This window comes from Corapipo altera, unplaced genomic scaffold (assembly GCF_003945725.1).
Source record: "Corapipo altera isolate COAL_440 unplaced genomic scaffold, ASM394572v1 48b, whole genome shotgun sequence".
Taxonomy (NCBI): Eukaryota; Metazoa; Chordata; class Aves; order Passeriformes; family Pipridae; genus Corapipo; species Corapipo altera.
In genome coordinates this window covers 225859-246664 of record NW_020884884.1, presented here as the reverse complement: position 1 = coordinate 246664, position 20806 = coordinate 225859, and the positions used below count along the sequence as shown (strand labels likewise).

The following is a 20806-nucleotide window of genomic DNA, read 5'->3' as shown; positions in this document are numbered from 1 at the left end:
CTAGTTTGGAATATGGAGCCTAATAAGCAAAATATAAGAAAATGGAAAAATGATTTAACATGAGACAAATGTCCCAAGGCAAAAAATAAAAAATAATAAAAAAAAAAATCAAACTAAGGTTGCTTTAGATAGAAAATCAGTTGAAGAATTAAAAAAATACATAAATTACATTTTAGTTCTCTGTTCTTCTTTTATGTTCCAAGGAGATAATGCAAAGTTCAAAGCAGTCAAAGGTCTTTCAAAGCACTTTACAGCAGTGGTACCATGTGCTAATTAAGACATATTTTAAAGAGGCTGCTTCATTTCACACTGCCACATGAACATGACACAGATTAACAGAGCAGAAAAAGGTTTGGATTTGAGCAGACACTGTAATTTTAAGTACAGAACAAGGTTAGTTATAGAATTCAAATATTTAATAACGTGATTTCATTAGAAGAGAATCAAGGATGTCTGATTTCTTATTTATGATTTTTGGGTCCTTACCTGGCCTGTTTGTGGCAGCCATAATGAAAACCTGCTGACGATTCTCCAGACCATCCATCTCGGTGAGCAGCTGGTTAACTACTCGGACACTGGCTCCTGACTTTAAAAGGAGAAATTTGTCAACAAAATTGAGGAAATGGTGGGAATGTGAATATTTCAAAGTAAAAGAAACAAAAGATCTACTAGCTCCCTGCACTGAAATACTACTCAAAGAAAAAGTTTCTTTTTCACACTTTCACTGTAGCTGCATTCTGGATTCCTTCTATCATCCTCTTAGCATGTTTCTATCCCAAATTCATGCTATCTATACACCTGACACACACTTTTAACATGTGGCAAACCTCTTCTTTCCAATTAAAACTAAAGTGCTCACTTAAAGAAGTACATATAAGTATTTATACTAATTGTTCTGACATCTACCTCAAAAAGACAACACAAAATTTCTCAGTATTCATTTTTTTGAGGGGAAAAAAGTTCTCAAATATTTAAACCTCTGAAACAAGAGTATCAGATGAGCTACTGAGAGTTAAATGTTAACTCCATAGCAGTGACATCTTATAACCAAATTCAACAGCTTAACCTGAATCTCTCTGGATATTTCTTCGATACTAAAAAAGTATTAAGCTTTATAAAATTGACCAACATATTTTTCCTCAAATGACAGAAAGCCTAAGAGATTGCTTTTCTTGTGAGATACTGATACCTTCTGGGTACTTCTGTGGCTAAAAAAAAAAAAAAAAAAAGCTGCAACTGAGATTCTTTATTTATGGAGATATTTTAAGACAGACTCACTTCACGGTCAGACCTCCGAGGGCACAAAGCATCGACTTCATCAAAAAATATAACACAAGGGGCTGAATTCCTGGCACGCTGGAATACCTGACGTACAGCACGTTCACTTTCACCAACGTACTAAAAAAAAAAGAAAGACAAATTACATTGGAACAATGTAAGACATAAAGATTTTGCTTGGGTAAAAAAAAAATAAATCATAGTTTTAAACAGTATATGAGGTACTTTGTAAGGGAGAAATGCAACCTACTAACCAGTTTGCTTCTGATAACAGTCTGTTATCTCTGTTTCCATACTGATCAAGATTTTACACAGGAACTAATTATCACTAGTTCACTTTTTAGACTTTGCAGTACATTCAGAGTTTAAGAGAATTCCTCCTTTCAGGGGAATAAATGTAACTTGCTATCATTCTGGTGAGGAGAACTAACAAATACAGTCTTAATTAAGGACCTTGCTCCACTGTTCACAAACAAATCCAGTGAGCAATGTGAACACAATGGACATCTGAAGTTCACAGGGTAGTTGCCTGAAGACACGGGCTTGGCAGTAGGGAACTGAAGAGTCAGCCAGCATTTCACTTTGAACGGTGAACTGTAGGGGCAGGGGCTGCAAAACTATAAATGCAAACACTTAATTTTTTCCACACAAACATGGTTTGATTCAATTTATGTGTTAACACAGTCTCTGAATCACAGCCAACCATCTTCGCTGCATTCCACCAGGAAGTAGGGCTCCTAATTAACGTAGGTGCTGTATTTCCTGCCTGTATCAGTACTTGAAATACACATAAATAAGTGTTTGAGAAGAGATTAATCAAATCCAGTATACTGATTTTGGCTTCCACATTACTGATAAACAGATAACTGCCATGGTCTTTCGAGATGTGGGCTGCAGACATCCTGCTCAGTTAAACACACTCTCTTGACTCCAAAAGAGACTGAAGTTACATCACAACACTTCTAAGCCCAGTGCTGCAAAAATTTGTACCAGAGCACTTTTATCTCTTGACATTTAAAATCTACATAAGCAGCGATGCATTTAATTGGTTACTTAGATATCCTACTTCAGCCAAGAAGGCTCCATCTGCCTGGTAATTTAAACCAATAAATATATTTAAACTACACAGATGGCTTTTTCCTTTTCACATGAACAGCTTCACTGCTAAAAACTTAAAGCTGAGGTTAAATAAGGCAACTTTAGTTGTACCAGTATCAGTTGTGTGATTACCAGGAATCTTCCTTGCCCCACTTTGGACAAGAAATCCATAAACAACAAAAGCACAATGATTAGCACATACCATATTTAGCAGCTCAGGACCTTTCACAGATATGAAGTTCAGTCCAGACTCATTGGCCACAGCCTATCAAAAAGGCAAAGAGAGATGCATATATGTAAAACACACATTTATCATGGCTTCTTTGGTTCTGTCCATGCGGCGATAAACAAATATAAGGGAAGGAACATAATTATCAACTGCTTGTAAAATACAGAAAACAGTACAAAGTATAATTACATGCAATTAAGAGTGGGAGGGGAGCAGGGAATTTAGCAAGGTGTTCTCTCTTTGATGAGGCAATGTTCCAGATTCACACTTCATCCCCCCTCATATCAGTTGAAGAATTCTCAATAATTAGTGGGAGTTAAGGAGATATGAAACTACATAAGAGCATCCAAAGACAAAGGTGAGTGACAATCTGAAACTTGAACAATTATCTACATTTACATGGAGAGCCTGTAAGAACTGAAATGCTCATGAAGGAAAACAAAAGTATTTTCAGTAAGGTAAATACAACAATTACATAAATATAGTAAAGTGTAGAGTACTTCCAAATATATAATTTAGTTACAGTGAAATATTCCATAGAAGTGGTTATTCAATAGAGTTTCTTCTCATCCTTCCTTCCCTCTTCTCAACCAATTTATTCCTTCAAGTTTTGCAGTAATTTCCTCTCAATTCAAGCAAAATTGTAACTTAATGACAAGAAAATCAAATAACTTCAGCACAGAGGCCTAAATTTAAATTTCTGATGAGAATTCGTGCAAAAGCCCAACTTCTGGCACCACCATCCAGACTCAGCCACTCCTACAAAACCATCCACTTCAAGAAGATTCTCCAGTATTTTTAACTATGTCTAGAAAATGTCTTACCTTAGCTAACAGTGTTTTGCCACATCCTGGAGGCCCTGCCAGCAGGACACCAGCTGGAGTAGTCAGACCCAGAGCTTTAAACTGCTCTGGGTTTCGCACAGGCGCCTAAAAAGAAATTATCATAGTTACCTGTGACATAAAGCTAACATGAAACTTTTAATTTCAGGCACAGTTGAACGAAAAATCATTCATAAGCATGTTCTTTATAGGCTAAAAGAATAAAGAGTTGATTGGCATCTTATTATCTTGCACTGTAAGTACCCCAAAATGGGAGAAGTATCTTTACTGAGAGGCAAAGATTTTATTTACCCAAGTTCTAATCTTAAGGTACTAGTGTTAAGAAACCCTCTGACTGGCAGCAAAATTGCTAAGCTTCCAGCTAAGCAGTCTCCAATTCTTTGTTTGGCAGTTGCATAACCAAGGTTGGTGGTACAACACTTTTAGACTACTTAAAGATTGAGCAACACAAACACACTGTAAGCATGAATACAGAAAGCAAAACGTTTAAATACATGCCCTTGTAACAAATTTTAAAGCAAATTACAGAAGCCTAACTCTTTTAAATAAAGATGTTGCAAAATTTCTAGTTTGTAGCACGTTAGAACTCATGAGCAGAACATTATGCCTGAAATAAATGTTAAAAACAAACACAGTTTTATTTCCTACATAAGGGGAAGTGCAAAAAATCTTTGAAAGTAAGGTTAAGACATACCAATATTGCCATAGTCAGCTCCTCCCGAACATCCTCCAGGGCTCCAATATCTGCCCATGTCACGTCAGGGATTGTGACAAAGCCTTCTCTCTTGGCAGAGGGCTGCACTGATGACAGTGCAACAATAAAATCATTCATCTCAATGCACAGCTTCTGCAGCTGCTCCTCAGGCAAGGGGTCTTGCTTCTTCAGCAAATCCAAAAGTCTCTGTAATTCATCCTTAGGGTACATGGAAAGGAAAACAAAAAGATTATGCACTAGACTGGACTTCAAGAATCATTTTAAGGGCTTTTTCAAAGCAATACTTCAACTATCAACCACAGTAATAGCCATTTACATATTTTATGTGTACTCTACACAATAATGATAAAAACATTCCAGGAAAGCTGTGTACCTTTAGCACATGTGAAAGCACTGAGCAGAGGCTAAAATCTTGATTTAGATATAAAGAAACTGAGCTAGCATGTGTATTTTGTCTTCCAATTCTTCCTCCTGCTCCTCCCACACCGATTAGGAGAAAGTTATTTCCATGCTGAAATTTCCAAACTATGTATTATTTATATGTATTAATTCTGTTTTTAACAAGAAACTGCTTTCAAGAGAAAGCGAAAAACTCTGCTGAACAGCACAATTTCAACAATTTGCAGAATATTCAGTTACAAGTAAACCTTTAAAACTCTTAACACACTTCTAGAATATACACTTTTATTTAACACAGACTGATTTCAAGTCATCACTCATTTCCTCAGCCTGATTAGACCTGGTTTTGTAATCAAACCCTGATAAAGTTTGGGCAAACAGAATAGAGATGTAGGGTAATGCTTTTCTACACTGTTCCACGTTGCAGACCACAGTGCCCCAAGGAGGTAAGTTCCAATTTCCCCAGTCAGTTCCTTACTGGGGACACTACTCTAGAAAATACTTAATCCAAGAACTTTATACCTTCACAACATAACTACATAAATACTGCTCTAATACAGAGAGGCAGTATCAAAGCAAACTGGTACTGCATCACGAGTAAAACTATATCAGGATTTTCATTATAAGATGGAGGGAGAAAAAAGAAAAGTAAAAATTCTGTTAAGTTTCAACATTTTTCCTACAGCTGTATACAGGAAATGTATCACTTCCTATCAGTTTCAACCAGGATAGCTCTACAACTGACCAAAAAGAAACAGAAGTCCTTTTAGTGCCTGATATCCCTATTAAGCCCTCCCTCCTCTTCTTAACAGAGCCATTAAGAGAAACTCTGAAATAGCCAAGACCACTGGGTTTGTTTACTTGAATTGTGTGAATGATTTTTAAAGGTTTTGTATGTTTATTTTTCCATTATAAACATAATAAAGGGGTTTTAATGACAATACCCTGTATTAGACTATGTCAACCTCCTGCCAGCTATCAAAATATGGCTTTGTTAGGATTAGACTTCCTCATTCTCAATGACCCCTTTGATGATGGTGATGTTGATAAAAGCTGCAACTACCTGCCCTTCCCCACTTTCTTTTGGCTGCATCAGGCCCCAGGAAACACTGGGAGGTTTGCAGTATGGTTATGTTACAGTAATACAAAGGCTTACTACAGCTTTTTACACTGGTTTTTGCAATTACAGTAACAGTTTTCTTTGTCAGCCCCTCTAAAAACAGAATCTAAGTACAATGTGGATTTAAGCCTACTTTTTTTTACTTCTCCAGGAAAATCTTTAGGAAACCTGCACATCATAAAGGCACATACAGACTCCACGTTTTGAGAAATAGGCCCAATGATTTCTATATAAAGTTGTTGTGCTTCACTAACCACATCATGTTACTTGGGCCATAGAATAATTCTGGCACTAGAAATGCTATTTTCTGCAACAGAGTTCCAGGTGTCCTGCACTTTAACAGCTCATCTCTTCCTCACACTTGCTACAGGTACTAGATACAAATTTGATATACCTCAAGTAATCACATAGCTGGAGGGAAAACACAGACTGCTTAAATATTTACTCTAACTCACCAAGTCAGGGCAGAACCCCAGGTATCATAACAGAGATTTCACTGAGGGCACAGCAAGTAGCTTGTGCAGAACACTCAGTGCAAGTCTAATATTTTTAAAATTCTGTTAACAGTTGACATACTTTTGAAGAGAGATACAGCTGCCCTTTTAGCCTCTGCTCTGCTAGAAAACAAAACAACACAGCACAAACAACAACAAAAAAATCCAGTGGAAAAACCACACCTTGTATAAAACATGAACGTGACTTTTAGGAGGACTGGGTTTTGAGAGCCACTTATTCAGACCCATTACATGGGTCATTAGGAGCTAAGCTCCTGTCTTAGTAGCTGACATTTCTAAAACTAAATTTAATATTACATAGGCCATAGATGTTTGAAAATTCATGAGCAGTTCTGGATCTCTTTCTCCCCATGGCGTGGGGCGGCTCAGTTCTAGTTCCATTTCCATCTGAGGAACCATTTCCTACGGCTTAAGTGGATGGGGAGGGGGGACTCCAGCGCCAGGGGCTTCTTCAGGTCCTCAGCCTGGAGGGGAGAGGTGCTCTCCCCTCTCTCCACCCACGTGGCTCCATGGCAGGCACAGAGACAGCACACCGGCGTGGAGAGGAGGCAAGAGAGAGTTTATTGTTGGGGGATGTTACATTTATAGGGTTAGGAAGATTCAAAGAGTAACCAATTAGAAGTCTCAAGGGGCTTACAGGAACACCCAATCACAGGAAGGGGTTAACAAGGTCCAATGAAAACATCTTAGGACATCTTCCCAGGACATTCCTGCATGGGATAACAGTTGTGTAGGGGGTCTTGGGAAGAAGAAAGCATGAGTTAGCAAAGAGACTACAAAAAGCCATTTTGAAACATGTTTAAACCACAGTTTTCTCATATACTGCAGATTTACTGCCACAAGCAATGACTTTTATAACCATAAAACGGCTCAACCCTTCAGACATTAGAAATACACGCTTCAAGGAATAAATACCTCAGGAGGAAGTTCTAGTTGTTCAGTGCCCTCTTCCACCAGGATGTCTGTTCCTATTCCCATGCTTTCTTCAGCTGTGTTTCCTCCAGCCTGTGCGTGTTTCCCTCTCTGTTCCTCACACCTGATCAGGACCCTGTTCACTGTGCACATCGCTGCCTCTCGACACAGCGCCATCAGGTCGGCTCCCACATAACCCGGGGTCAGCCGCGCCAAAGGACGGAATTCGAAGGACTCCGGGAGCTTAAGTTTTCGACACAAAGTCTGAAGAATTCTAATTGAGTAGAGGGAATAAAAAAAAGAAAAGATGAAGCTGTAGCTTTGTTTTATTAGTATGTATGAAAACAAACAGCATGGATTTAAGGGCTCTCTCAGTCCACCTGAACTGAAAAAGTACAGCGGGAAGTTTTCACTCAACTGTGAAGCAACGAACACTGAAATCCACCAAAATGTGCTATATATTTCCTTTTACTTCTTAAAAACTAACAGCATCAACCAGGCAATGCCAATCGGTGGGTAAAAGCCAGTTTTGGTGAATCTAAGTGTTATAGATTCTTTAAACTTTAGTTTATGATTCCAAATGGACAGACTAGGTCTCAGAGTGTACCACAGAGATGCAAACAAGTTATCCATTAAGATATTTAATTTTGTGTTCCTAACTACATTAGTCTGCATAGTCTGTTCCATCCCACTTTTAGTTATGTATTGAAGAACACTCACAACAAACTATTCTGCAAGGAGCAAATGAAATCAGACTCTGTGGCGCCCCATCTTCTAACCTTCAGCATCTTTCCCTGACCGTTGTCAGTGGAATTTGTCAGCAGATATTTCCTGCACCCCCAGTAAAACTTCCAATAGTTTTACTGTGCATGCAGCTTATGTGTGCAACTCATGTGTTACCTCATCCTCACTCAAAAGCTAAAGTTACACCTACTTATGTAGTTCCCTCACTAATACAAAACAGCTTTATGTAACTGACAGTGAAGTGCTAAGCTCTGCACTTTTTTGTTTTTAATGGGAACTTTTTCACTCTGTATCAAAGCTGAAGCTTAAAAGTTTCCTTTAAGGTCCATCAAGACTTCTGGCTGCTCTTCCAAGGCAAGGACAACTGAAAACTAAATGACTGGTCAAAAGAAAAAAAAAAAAAAAAGGCAAAATCCAATGTCACTGCACAAAAACTGGCAGAAGAACTGAGGAAAGGGATCAAATCAACTTTTTTAAAATGGGAAAACATCACTTCACTGGGAAAATATTTTAAAGAGGCAGCACAAACCAAAGAAGTGAAGATCAGTAACATACTTTCTAGTTCCAATGAAACTAGTTTAAATTATTTCCAGATCAAGTAATGAAACTACAGAAAAGTTATGAAAGAAACACGTGATTAAGCTATTCAAAACTCTGAAATTATAATGTTTCATGTTTGCCTCCCCCACTGATAAGAGTCATCTTCTCTCCTTTAAAGCTTTTTTAGTGATATTAGTGTGGTTCTCAAGAATTTTTCAACCTGTTTGATAGCAGCTGTAGCTAATCAACTGAGTCAAAGTGCAAAAAGTTAAGAACTATAAATGGCTCATTCTGAACTTGTGTCCTACAGATACTATTTTCCTTCATGGGCTTCATACATGTATAAGAAAACACTGCAAGTAAAGCAAGATCTCCAGATCCTCATCCTGCTCCACCCTGCTAAGGCTGTGGAACTAAGCAGTTCAAAGTCTGCCTTCAGCAAGACTCATTTATCCTAAGTCAGCACATTATAAGGATTTCTGTTTCTTTACGACTCTTTCATTTTAAAATAAAGGAACAGCACTGTCCCCATGCTCCCTGTCAAAAAAAAACCAAAACAAAACAGAAAAGCAGGGTGGGAGGGAATAATTTAAAAAGAAAACAAAATCAACAGTAAGCCTACACCTCCAGGAACACAAATACAATCAATTGTACAAAACAATAGTATGAACAAATATGACTACTCTCCAGCCTGTGAACAATCTCTACACACTACAATGACTTTGCCATTCACAACTCCTGTCCTTCAAAACAGTGCTATTTCTGGGAATATAATTTTAACATGATCCTAAGAACTACCACAGAATCAGAACTCTCATCAGTTAACTCTTTAGTTCTGCCTCTAACTATCTGTGTGTTTTCCCACCACAAAGAGGAACATAATTCCTACAGGGCTGTAGATCTGGAGGAAGGGAGGAAAAAAAATCCAAACAAAAGCCAACTTAGAAATATGATTAGTTGAGGTTGAAGGAGCTTATCCTTTAACCTTCCTTTCCTTTCTATAACAAGATAACCCACAGCTGTTTTTAAACTTCCCTTCCTGTGTTTTCTGCTGTTGTGGAAATGAGTAGCAGTTCCTTTTTAATTAAGAAAGCAAAACCAGATTTATTACTTTTAACCTAGTCTGACAGTCACAGCTCTTTGGAGAAAAAAGGGCCAGTTACACAACAGAGGATGCAGCTCAGCTTAATGCCTGGACTGGTGTATTTCCATGAGGACTGGAATGAAGATTCTAGGCTTATTGCTTAAGGTAAGTGCTTGAGAAGACTAACAAATGGGCTATACTTATGTTCCTAATTTAATGGTTACCCAGGGAACACCAAAGACAGAATGTTAACTTCCTGAAAAAGAGAAAATATACATTTGACTCCATCATCTGTACTGTTAAGGCACTTGAAAACCCATTAACATAATGCTAAAAGCAGATTTGCACACAAGAAAGGAAACCACTCCAAACGTAGACATAGCTACCAAGACAAAGAGTAGATGCACACAATGTCTTCTGCACTTTTTAGTGTGTGATGATCCACAGGTGTGCACAGGCACGAATAGGACTAAGCACAATAAAGTACTTTTCTTTAATTTGTATGTTAACTTACACATTACTTCCTTAATTACTAACTAATCATAAACAAGGTTAAAGTTTGTAACACATACTTTTCTCTTGCCCCTTCATCTGGGATCCCTAAACAGATTTCTCGATCAAATCTCCCAGCTCTCCTCAGTGCAGGGTCCAGTGAGTCAGGTCTGTTTGTTGCTCCGACAACAAGGACCTGGGTAGTGGCAGCCACATTATTCAAGTCTAAAGGAAGGAAGGAAGGAAGGAAGGAAGTTAATACTCATACTCACTGTCCCAACTTTGTTCCAGTATCTGTGGGACTCTGTTTCTGCAGCACATGATAACACTCAGCACAGACAAACCAACCCACAGTCACTGCTGTTTGTCTTTATTTGTACTACCTAAAACTTGCATTTTGAACAATCGAGCAAAACTAAGCATTTCAAATTAAATTCAACAGATATATCCATTATTTCTGCATATGCAACAGACAGACCACTGTGAAAATAATATCCAATCTACAAGAATCTTCCCACCGCTCCCCACAGTGCCAAAACATGAAAAATTATTACCACTAGCTCCTCTAAAGTAACAACACGTCACTACTGAAGTAAAGCAGGCAGTGAGCCTGATAATCAGAAATTTGAGCTTAGCACAGATGTTCCTGAGACTGACCGTCCATACAAGTCAGGAACTGAGCAACAATCCTGCGCTCCATGTCCTTGGATGCAACTTCTCTTTTTGGGGTGATTGCATCAATCTCGTCAATGAAAAGGACACACGGTGCACTGGACTAGGAACAAAAAATATTAATAATTACAAAATGACACTGGTAGGGTGTATCACAAGAAAGAAATTTTTCCTGTTTTCTGATCTATAATTATTATTGTAAATCTGCTGCCCAATCAACTGCTCCTGGAACAATTCTATTGTTCTTTCTGACTATCTGACTATGAAACTGCGCTGAGCTGAGCCTATGGAATAATTAAGGTGTGAGATTCAAAATGTCTCTACACATTGTTTAAAATTTAAATATACCTCTGTGTTGCTTTATGTTCCCCACAAATATTCCATTGTGACTGCCTGCTTAAGCCCATAAACGAAAACCACACAAGAAAGGTCTGGTCTGGGTTTTTGTTTGTTTTGTTAATGACATTAGAGCTGTGGAATTCCTAAAGCTAATGTTACTGACACACATAATGAAACAAAAGGAGCAGTAGGTGGTCATGTAACTTCAAGACTACTACAGAGCCTGACCATGTTAAAAAAGTAAAAATGAGCAGTGAGAAACTCCTACAAGTGTTCTAAAATTCCACATACTTCTTAAAAAGCCAACACTAATTTGGAATAATAATTTCTGTAGCTAATAGAATGGTGTTTAACTAACAAAAGATTATTAATATTCACAAAAAGCACTAGTAGTACAAAGGAATACTTAAGGAAAATACTGGAATCATCTTCCAAAGGAGTCCCTTATAAAAAAACCGGGTTGTGCACCCCACGCACTGGGTGTTATCAGGCACCAGCTGCGCCATCTACTGGTCACTCCCTTTCCCACTCTCTGACGGAGGGGAAAAAGACACCAAGATTCCACAGGACCTGCATAATGTGGAATCGTGTCTTTATCCCTGCATAAAAATTGGTACGAAAACTGAGTGAAAAAGTTAGATTTTTTTTTTAAGCTTATTTTATGCAAGAGACATAAATTCTGCAGCAACAATCTCCCCTCAATCACTTGACATATAAAAGATATGTAATTTCTAAAAACTCTTTCCCATAAACTATTTAATTTTATTCTAAACAACATCTTAACAAGGTTCTCTAAAAATGAAAGTGCTGTATGAACTGGAAACATAACAAATGAACAGCTTCACAAGCAATCCTTTTGCCCTGCTTAGCATTCTTTTTTACAGGAAAATACTTTAAATACCTGCATGCACTCATGAGGGAAAGTAGAAAAGTGGAATAAAGTTGGAAAATCAGAACATTCTCAGAGGTCAGGAACAGAAAACTGTCTTCATGAAGTAAAACACTAGCCACATAGTAAAAAAATAATCTGCATTTGTTTAAATTAAAATTATCACAACCTGTCTCGTTTTCTTAGTTTTGCTTCTTAGTATGTCCAGAAGTCACACCAAAGCAAGACTTCAACTGTCACTTGTCTCCTGCTCTTATCATATTTGTTCCAAATTTTCTACTTTATACTTAGACCCCCAAAGCCTAAAGCATCTCACATAATTCACTCAAACTCCACACCACACAAAACTAGCAAAAAACCCTGTAAGAAAAAAAGCACAATCAACTGCTCTTATTTTGGTTTTTTATATATCAAACCAAGCAGCTCCAAATATGTAAATAATTTCTGTTGCTCTCTTTACATTGCTATGATGAACTACCTTTTGTCAAGGCTTCAGAATAGTAAGCTTTGTGCCCTATGACATCAAGACAGTACAATGGAGTTCTGGTCACAGGAGGGGAGACAAGTCATGTGTGCAGCAGTATAAGGATTCACTCACTAATATTCACCCAAAGTCAAACCACAGCAACAAAGTACGAATCTTTACAAAGAAGAAGATAAACAATTCACAGTGTAATTTCCAAGGGGTGTCTCACCACAGCCTGCTCAAACAATTCCCTCAGTTTCTGCTCAGATTCCCCTGACACTCCAGACACAATCTCTGTCGCAGCCACTTTCAACATTGGGAGCTCGAGTTCCTGGAAGAAACAAGTAATATTGTATGATACATCCAGAGGTTAGAAATGTTGGCTGTCCTTGGAGACAAATATTTTCCAATATGACATCTTCTACACCTACAAACTATGCAATCAAGCCTGAAACCTAAAGAGCTTTTAAAAAAAGATAAGTAGCATCGTCCAACTTAAAATGGGTCTGAGCCATTTGTCCAAGTGAAGGGAAATGGATATTAAAAAAAAACACTTCCCCTAACTCAGTTAGAGAATGACTGCACTGTTAAATAGCTTCTCACCTTGGTTCCCAAGCCAGTCCTTTACAATGCATATATTTCAGTCCGTGCTTGAGCTCCTTTGTTGAAAAAAACCTGTTTATTTCTATGCATAACAGTGCAAGATAAGCCCCACCAGGTTTGGTTTCCTTAATCCTGCTCCAGAAACATGTGAGCAGGACTGTACAATAAGGCACTTGTAAAACACACACTCGGTGTTTTCTGCTATTAAAAATAAATAAATACAATGGTCACTTTGATAGACTGTAGCACAGTGGTGCTACAGGTAGTGCAGCCTCAGCAAACTATCCACACCACCGGTGTCATATGCTCTGAAAATGTCAGTTTGACACAGTCAAGGCAACATCCAGTTTGGAAATTCAGGATGGTTGGTTAATGGATGCCACCCAATAAAATCAATGTAATGCCTCATAAAAAAATGGTAAGGTCGAGCCTAGATTTAAAATGAAACACTATGGTAAATTTAACCAAAAGTACCTTCCATTTATACCCTTCTCAACACCTGTGCCTATACTGTTGTCCTGGGAATGCCTCAGAACAATTTAAAATGTAAAACCTTGTCACTATGTCTCCTCTTTATATATGAGGTTCTATCAAGTACAGATTCAGATGGAATTCAAACAAAGTGAGGATTAATATTTTTCAGACTATCACAGGATGGATAAAGAAGTGGAACGATCCAGTCTATCATGAAGGAGGACTATTTTCTTTCTCTCTAAACATAATTCAGGAAAAGAAGAAACTGTAAATTTAAAGCTATCTCACCCCAGCAATTGCCTGTGCAAGTAACGTTTTTCCACACCCTGGTGGCCCATGTAAAAGAAAACCACGAGGTGGGACCACACCTAAGTGGTTATAGACTTCGGGATGACGGATGTGAATGAGCATCTTGCATATTTCCTGTTAAGAACAAGAAAAACCTTCATTTAAATTACAGAAATCAGTATTACAGATTGCTGCTATTATAGACAGGGCAAAGTAAAGCAAGTTCTGTTTATTAATCTGATTTCAGCGACTGCTTAGAGAAAGATTAATCCAAGGGAAATAAACAACCTTCTTGTTGTTGGTATAAGCAGCTCTTGTCAGTGCCAGGCAGATGAATTCTGCAAGGTTCCTTCTTTGTCATTTTTCACGTGACATTTCTTTCAGTGCATCCTGTAGCCCACCAATAAAATTTTAACTAACCTTTAAAGTTTCATCGTTGCCTCCTACATCCTCAAAAGTCACCGAAGGGCGATAAAGCTCTGGTCCCTTACTTCTCACTGTTAAGGAGGAAAAGTCACACAAATTTAGACATGGTATAACAGTAGTTGCTACCACCAGACAGAAAGGTACTAAGCCTTAGCTAAGTTAGCTACATTAGCCTTAGCTAATTGTTAATTAGCTAAGCACATGGAGTAGTATTATTTTTTAGTAGTAGACACAGGACTGAAATATTTTTTTTAGTATAATATTAAGGCTAAATTTTTTTTTTTAAAAATGCTGGAGATCGTTTCTCTGCACCTCAAAAAACGCTGCTCCAGTAACAGATTTCATGGTCAAATATCATCTCTGTTTTGAGTAACACACCCAAAATAACTTCTCACCTTTCTTAAGTAACATGGATTCAATTTCTCCATCTACATCTGGAAATTCTTCCTTTTTTCTTTTTGCTCTCTTGCCCTTTGTCTTCTTTCTTTCACTCTCCAAGAGAGAATATTCTGCTGATTTCTAGGCCATAAAACCAGAATTACACACATAACCTTTTAAATCAGTGAACTTCTGCAAATACTTAAAAGAAGAAAATGTGTGTCTATCACGCTTAACTTACACATATTATATAAATAAAGACAAGCAAGGCAGGAATTTAACCCCTTTTGTAGAAAATCGCTTTTGTACTTAGGATTTTTCCCCTTTTTAAAATGGGATGAATAAAACTACACAAATGTTTTTACTCCATTGGAAACAATTGTTATTACTAGTAAGTCACAAATGGTTATAGGAAAATATTATTCAGTGCTCACATAAGTTAACTGCAAGAAAGAAAAGGACTGTTACAGGATAAAAGAAATAAAAAGTTCAACGATGAAAGCTGGGGTGGTTTTTTTGGGCTTTTTTTTTTTAAGAATACAGTACTGCAAATACTTTACAATTTGAAGATCTCTCTTCTATTCATTTTCTCTAGATGAGAGGATGCAGTACCACTAGGATAAAGGGATGATTTATCAAATCTGCCTATTCAGTAAGCATTCTGTGTAACTAGAAAGGCAGATGTAACTGCAGGTCTTCCTTCACATAAAAAAACAGGCTGCTGAAACATCTGGTCAGCCAAGCAGTAGAGATGTTAACTCACATACACAAATGGAAAGCTTTCAGCAGCTAAACAAAATTGTTTTTTTCAAAATAAAAAAATAACTAGGGTGAAGGGGGGGATCAAAAACTGGGCAGTATGTCTAGATGGTGAGTAGAATCTATTTTTAACTGCTTTATAAATCAATGCAATTTCCTTTCATCTTCTATAACTTTGTCCATTCAAATAAATTCCACTTTCCTGAGGCTCACAAAGACTTTAACACATGCTGTGGCTACAGCAAGCCTCATGCCAGGTAGGCTGATCAATGGCAAATGGAATAAGTAACAGCTACTTATATCTCAGTATAGGCACTGAACTGGGCCTCCCTAATATTGAGCACTGCATTTTCCTCAAAAAATGTGGAGGAAATTCATAATTTGGTGTCTTTTTTACCTCCCATACAAACATGCTTGAAATGGGCCAGAAGGTTAGAAAAATCACTTCTGACATGGCAGAACAATGGGCTAAGACACTCCTTCTTCAGAACCCAAGCTAAAAACAAGCACTCTAATAGGCTTAAGCCAATCTTTCCTTTCAGTTTAACATGTTCACTATCCTTAAACACAGCATGCCTGTTTGTAAAAAAAATTATATATTTTAAAAATCCAGAGAGAAAGACTTTCTTTTTGGTCTTAGAATCACCCTTCAGAAGCCTGTCAAGTTATGTAGGAAACACAGAATGGTTTGAGTTGGAAGGGACCTTACAGATCAACTATATTCATGCTTCTAATCATCTTGGGTTTGTAAAACACAATACCTCAGAAATCAGGTTTTTCTCATCTCCTTCTCCATCCTCAGAAAGGTCAATGAAAAAGTCTTTTCCACATGGAGTTTTATCAATGAACCAGCCACCATCAGAGATCCGTGTTTCACTTCTTGCTCCTGGTGACACGGTGCTTGTTTGAGGTGCAGCTCGGGCAGGAGGAGGGGTTTCCACTGGGTCAGTTTTTGGAGTGGTTGGAACAGAATCGGGATTTCCTTTCTTATATAAGCTCAGCAGGGAACTGTTCATGTGATTTGCAGACTGCAGATTCACACATTTGAAAAGAAAATATATGGGACGGATTATAACTTGGGTTATTTACAGTAAGAAAACTGTTTCATAAATACAATTTAGCATTATCCCCATTGGCAAAAGAGGCATGCATCTCCCAACCCACTCCTCTGCAAATCAAATGACTGCATATAAAAGTCTGTGCTCCTTGAAGGGGCAGCAGCCTTTGCAATTCACCCTGAAATGACCCTGTTAATTGGCAGGCACCTCTTTTTGTATAGTTGGGTATGTCAGTTCCTTTAATCACTTCATTCATTTGATAAATCTTTCAGGCCTCCACTGTATCTTCCTCAAAAGTGATTCCCCACCACAGGTTCTTCCTATTCCTTCAGAATTTAGTCTCCTTTCAGCTCTATAGATTCTCAGTGGGAATTGTAAACTCTGACTATACCTCCTCTCTTATCTCCACTTTTAAATTTTCCAAGTGCACTTTTACAACATAGAATCATATATTATGCAAATACAAACATAATAAAATACAACTTACTAGATCTTCTGGATAATCATCATAATCAGAGTCATCTGTGGTACTTCCAGTAGTCCTTTACATGGAAGGAAGACAAAAACTCCATGATTATCAGAGCAGAACTGTGAGGCATCCATAAAATAAAACAAATGCAATTTCAGCAATGTGGCTCCCCACAACTATGACACGCAGCCTAAAGCTGGAGAGAAATTTCTGACTTGCATGTTTCAAATTTTCTACTATTAAGAGTTAAAAAATGCATCCTTTCCAAGTCTGTGATGAGTTGGATCAACTTGTCAGCCTGGCTGAAAGACAGGCCTAAAAAAAGGTGATGTAGGATCACTCTGACTCAGTTTACCAAGAGATCACAGAATCACCAGTGCTAGCACAAGGGAAGCAGAAGCAAATCACTGCTGAACTAGACTAGTCCTTCTGACAACATTGTTTTAATTTCCCACAAGATCCTTAATATCTACCACAAGTTAGAGAAACCAGAACAGTCCATGAGACCATGCACAGGTTTAGGAGTCAGGAAATCTCAATTCCCACTGGTGATTTACTCAGAACAGCCTGTCTTGTAGTCTTGTCTCTCAGATGTAGACAATATCTCTCACTCTCAAGAAAGATTAAGGACAAAACAGAACAAAGGAACTGAATCACAGGAGAACTGAGGCCTTGTGTGGAAAACTATCAAAGATGCCCCAAGGTATCCACTAATTCAGGGCTGTATGTTCCCCATAACAGAGAAATCATGATTAGCTTTAGTATCTGCTTGTCTCTAGGGACAAAAGTGATTCCAATAAATACAGGTAACTTCTGAAGAAGACAGGCCTATGGGATATCAAGGATCCACCTGTAACCTTGAAACTACCAAAATTTAATAATATAAAGACAGAGAGCTTTAAAGAAATGATAACACTAAAGGCATTATTAATCTACTGGTAAAAATTCATCTTACTCATTTTTCTCTTGTCTTGCTCTTTTTGCCACATGTTCAGCTTCTAAAGCTGCTAAATCCTCACGTTGTTTTTCATTACTGATTATTCCAAACACTGAAAGAAAAAGTTCAAACATTTAAGAAAACAGCCAAACCATAATCAAAGAATTTGGCATCTTGCACACAACGCTAACAGAACTACCTTTTGCAACTTGTATTCTAAAGGCATTTCTTTTTCTTCGTCCATATTCTGCACTGAAAAAGAAAACCAAAATAAACAGGTTACACCAACTGATTTTTCCCCCCAACATATTGTCATTCTCAGTGAAAAAAATACATGCTAAGCTGATAGCCGAGCTTCCACACAAGTTCTTATTAAAAACCAACTATGTGAAAATGTGATTATTTTTTCTTAAGACTGGAATAGCTCAGTCACTGGAATGAACCCAAACCACTAAACTATGCTGGTCTCTAAGGGGATATTTAGTAAAAATTATCAAGGTCCTCTTCAACTGTAGATACAGAGAAGCAGCAAGGTACAAATGAGCACACTGGATTCTATTTCACAACATTAACAATATTTTAATTTTAATGCAAACATGAACATATGGACACAGGACTATATTCTAGAAAGGACAGTCCAGTAAGGAATAACTGTGTTAATTAATAATGATCACTATGAGAAATTCTGATTCAAGAGTATCCTTAGATACAAACAAAAATCATCAGCCTTTTACCTTCACTTACTGAAGGTGTGTTTTACTCACTTGCTTTAATACAACACCCAACAGAGGCAAAACAAAACCCCAAAACCCATAAGCATCCTAAGCAAGGGAGTTTGGCTCATTTTCTCTAACAAGGCACAAATAAACAGAGCACACAAACATGAGTGAATACACTTCTCCATCTTCATTAATCCCACCAATGATGTGCTGAAAAACACCTTGCTCCCCACTCAGAAAAGTGTAACAGCCCAAAAATAATTAGATAAGACTGACTGTCCTGCTGAGCCACTGAGCACAATATAATGTCTTGTTGGGTCCTGTATCTCTCCCCTGTGCCTGCACTGAAGAGTAATTTTCCCCTCATATTTTAAGCTCACTGGGGTAAAGACCAACATGCTGCCACGCATCTTTAGCTGTTTATTTAAAACAAAAAACAAATAAATCAACCCATGACTAGATCGTGTAATCCCAGCGCGTTAATAAGATCTGTGTTACTGGATATATCAGCAAAGGGAAACACTGGAGGGGAAATCCTTACTGTTTCAATCAACCTCAACAACTGGCAAGGATGCTAACATGACAAAAATTATTTTTTTTTTAATTAAAAATACATGAATGTAAAATAACAAAAAAATACATTCAATATTTTAAATACAGAACATAAGAACACAAATCTTGGCTCACCTGTAGGTTTTCTGCAAATCAGATGCTAGAACTCCAATGTCAACATACTGCCCACATTTACTGCTTGCAAGATACTGAAATGAAGAATTTTAAGCAGGGAACAAAATTCTTGTCAATCGCTTCACCAGAACAGCTAGACCACATATGCCTATTTCAAACTCTATCCTTCTTAGGAAGTCAAAATGAAAATCAGAAACAGCTTTTCACTGCCTTGCAACACACCAGAGAGGAAATGGGAGATGCTTATTAAATCACAGATAACTAGGTAGCTTTGCTACCTAGTTATCTGTGATTTTTGCCCCAGGAAAGGCAGTATCCTTCATTTTGGGGCTTTTGGGGCTGGGTCAACTCCAATGTTTTTATTTAGTAAGAAAGATGACTCTGGAGCCCACACAGCATCCTATTGTCAATCCTAAAGTTCTTGGTTCCTCTCAGCTAGTTTCCTTTTGGTTTAGATCTCCTACCCTAAAAATGAAACCATCTGTATCAATCAGCATGAATACTGTCGTAATAAGAACTTTAATCTTTACAAGATGTTTCAAGGAATACTATAGAAAAGTGCATTAACAAAAGTGAATTCTGTCAAGCCTTTTGTTATGACAGCAGTTAATCCAATCCATTTTCAAACCATTATTATGAAAGTGTGAGAAAATGTACAAAATTCCATGTAAAACTGTACTCCATTTACTCTCTTTCCCCACTCTCCAAATCAGGAGTGAGACAGAGTTTTTACACTGTAAAGATCAATTCCTTCTTAAAAAGGAGAAAGAAAACAGAGAATCTCCCTAAAAGATATGGTATCACAGATGTCACAGTGAGGAGAATTTCAAAACCTCATTTAAATTAATAACTCTATTTAAAACATTCAAATTGAATACAGAGTTATCTTTTAAAATTATGTTAAACTTCACGTCACCCAAGGGCAGCTACTGTCCTGCAAGAAACATCAAGCCTATCATAAACCCTACCATAAAAAGGCTTTACCACTTCAGAATAGTCAAGACACAGTCAGTGTTATCTTGTAAATTAAACCAAGCAAGTTCCCTCAAGCAGCCACTTGCATTTTAAGGAATTAGAAGTGGAGTACCCTAATACAGAGGCTCAAAAAAATGGTGTTTAACTTGCAAAGTCACCAGAGATTATCATAAGACATAACACAGCACTGTGCCACTTGAAGGAATCACAGTTTTCCCTGCTCTTCACACATGTACTAGGGAATTTTATTTTCCCCTTTTATTTAGCTATTTAATATAATCACTTTTTACGTTTCCAAATGTAAACACTTAAAATTTGCCAATATCACGGAATGACAGAACCAAATAGGTGGGAAAACACCCCTGAGATCATCAAGTCCAACCTATGACTGAACATCATCATGTCAAACTGACCATGGCACCAAGTGTTACATCCAGTCTTTCCTTATACACCCCCAGGGACAGTGACTCCACCGCCTCCCTGGGCAGCCCATTCCAATGCCTAATCACCCTTTCTGTGAAGAAAGTCCTACTAATACCCAAATATTTATATATATATATATACACACACATATATATACACCCCATGTACATACATATATGTGTACATCATATATAAGCACATATACCTACATATGTACATATATATATACATACATATATGTGTACATCACATATAAGCACATATACCTACATATGT

General features: G+C 37.6%; 1 protein-coding gene across 1 annotated transcript in view; it reads right to left on the bottom strand.

The window, feature by feature from the left end:
* The window catches only part of NVL (nuclear VCP-like), a 39328-nt gene that overhangs the window by 17924 nt on the left and 598 nt on the right, over positions 1–20806 (bottom strand). Inside the window, exons 2-18 of the mRNA XM_027641712.1 lie at positions 19133–19206; positions 17926–17978; positions 17745–17838; positions 16808–16862; positions 16024–16290; positions 14521–14644; positions 14120–14196; positions 13700–13834; positions 12564–12665; positions 10626–10743; positions 10049–10193; positions 7112–7382; positions 4142–4360; positions 3430–3534; positions 2579–2641; positions 1279–1398; positions 487–586 (exon numbers count right to left, since the gene is read on the bottom strand). Of these exons, the coding sequence (XP_027497513.1) occupies positions 487–586; positions 1279–1398; positions 2579–2641; positions 3430–3534; positions 4142–4360; positions 7112–7382; positions 10049–10193; positions 10626–10743; positions 12564–12665; positions 13700–13834; positions 14120–14196; positions 14521–14644; positions 16024–16290; positions 16808–16862; positions 17745–17838; positions 17926–17978; positions 19133–19206 (2122 nt within the window). The remainder of the gene's footprint in view (positions 1–486; positions 587–1278; positions 1399–2578; positions 2642–3429; positions 3535–4141; positions 4361–7111; positions 7383–10048; positions 10194–10625; positions 10744–12563; positions 12666–13699; positions 13835–14119; positions 14197–14520; positions 14645–16023; positions 16291–16807; positions 16863–17744; positions 17839–17925; positions 17979–19132; positions 19207–20806) is intronic.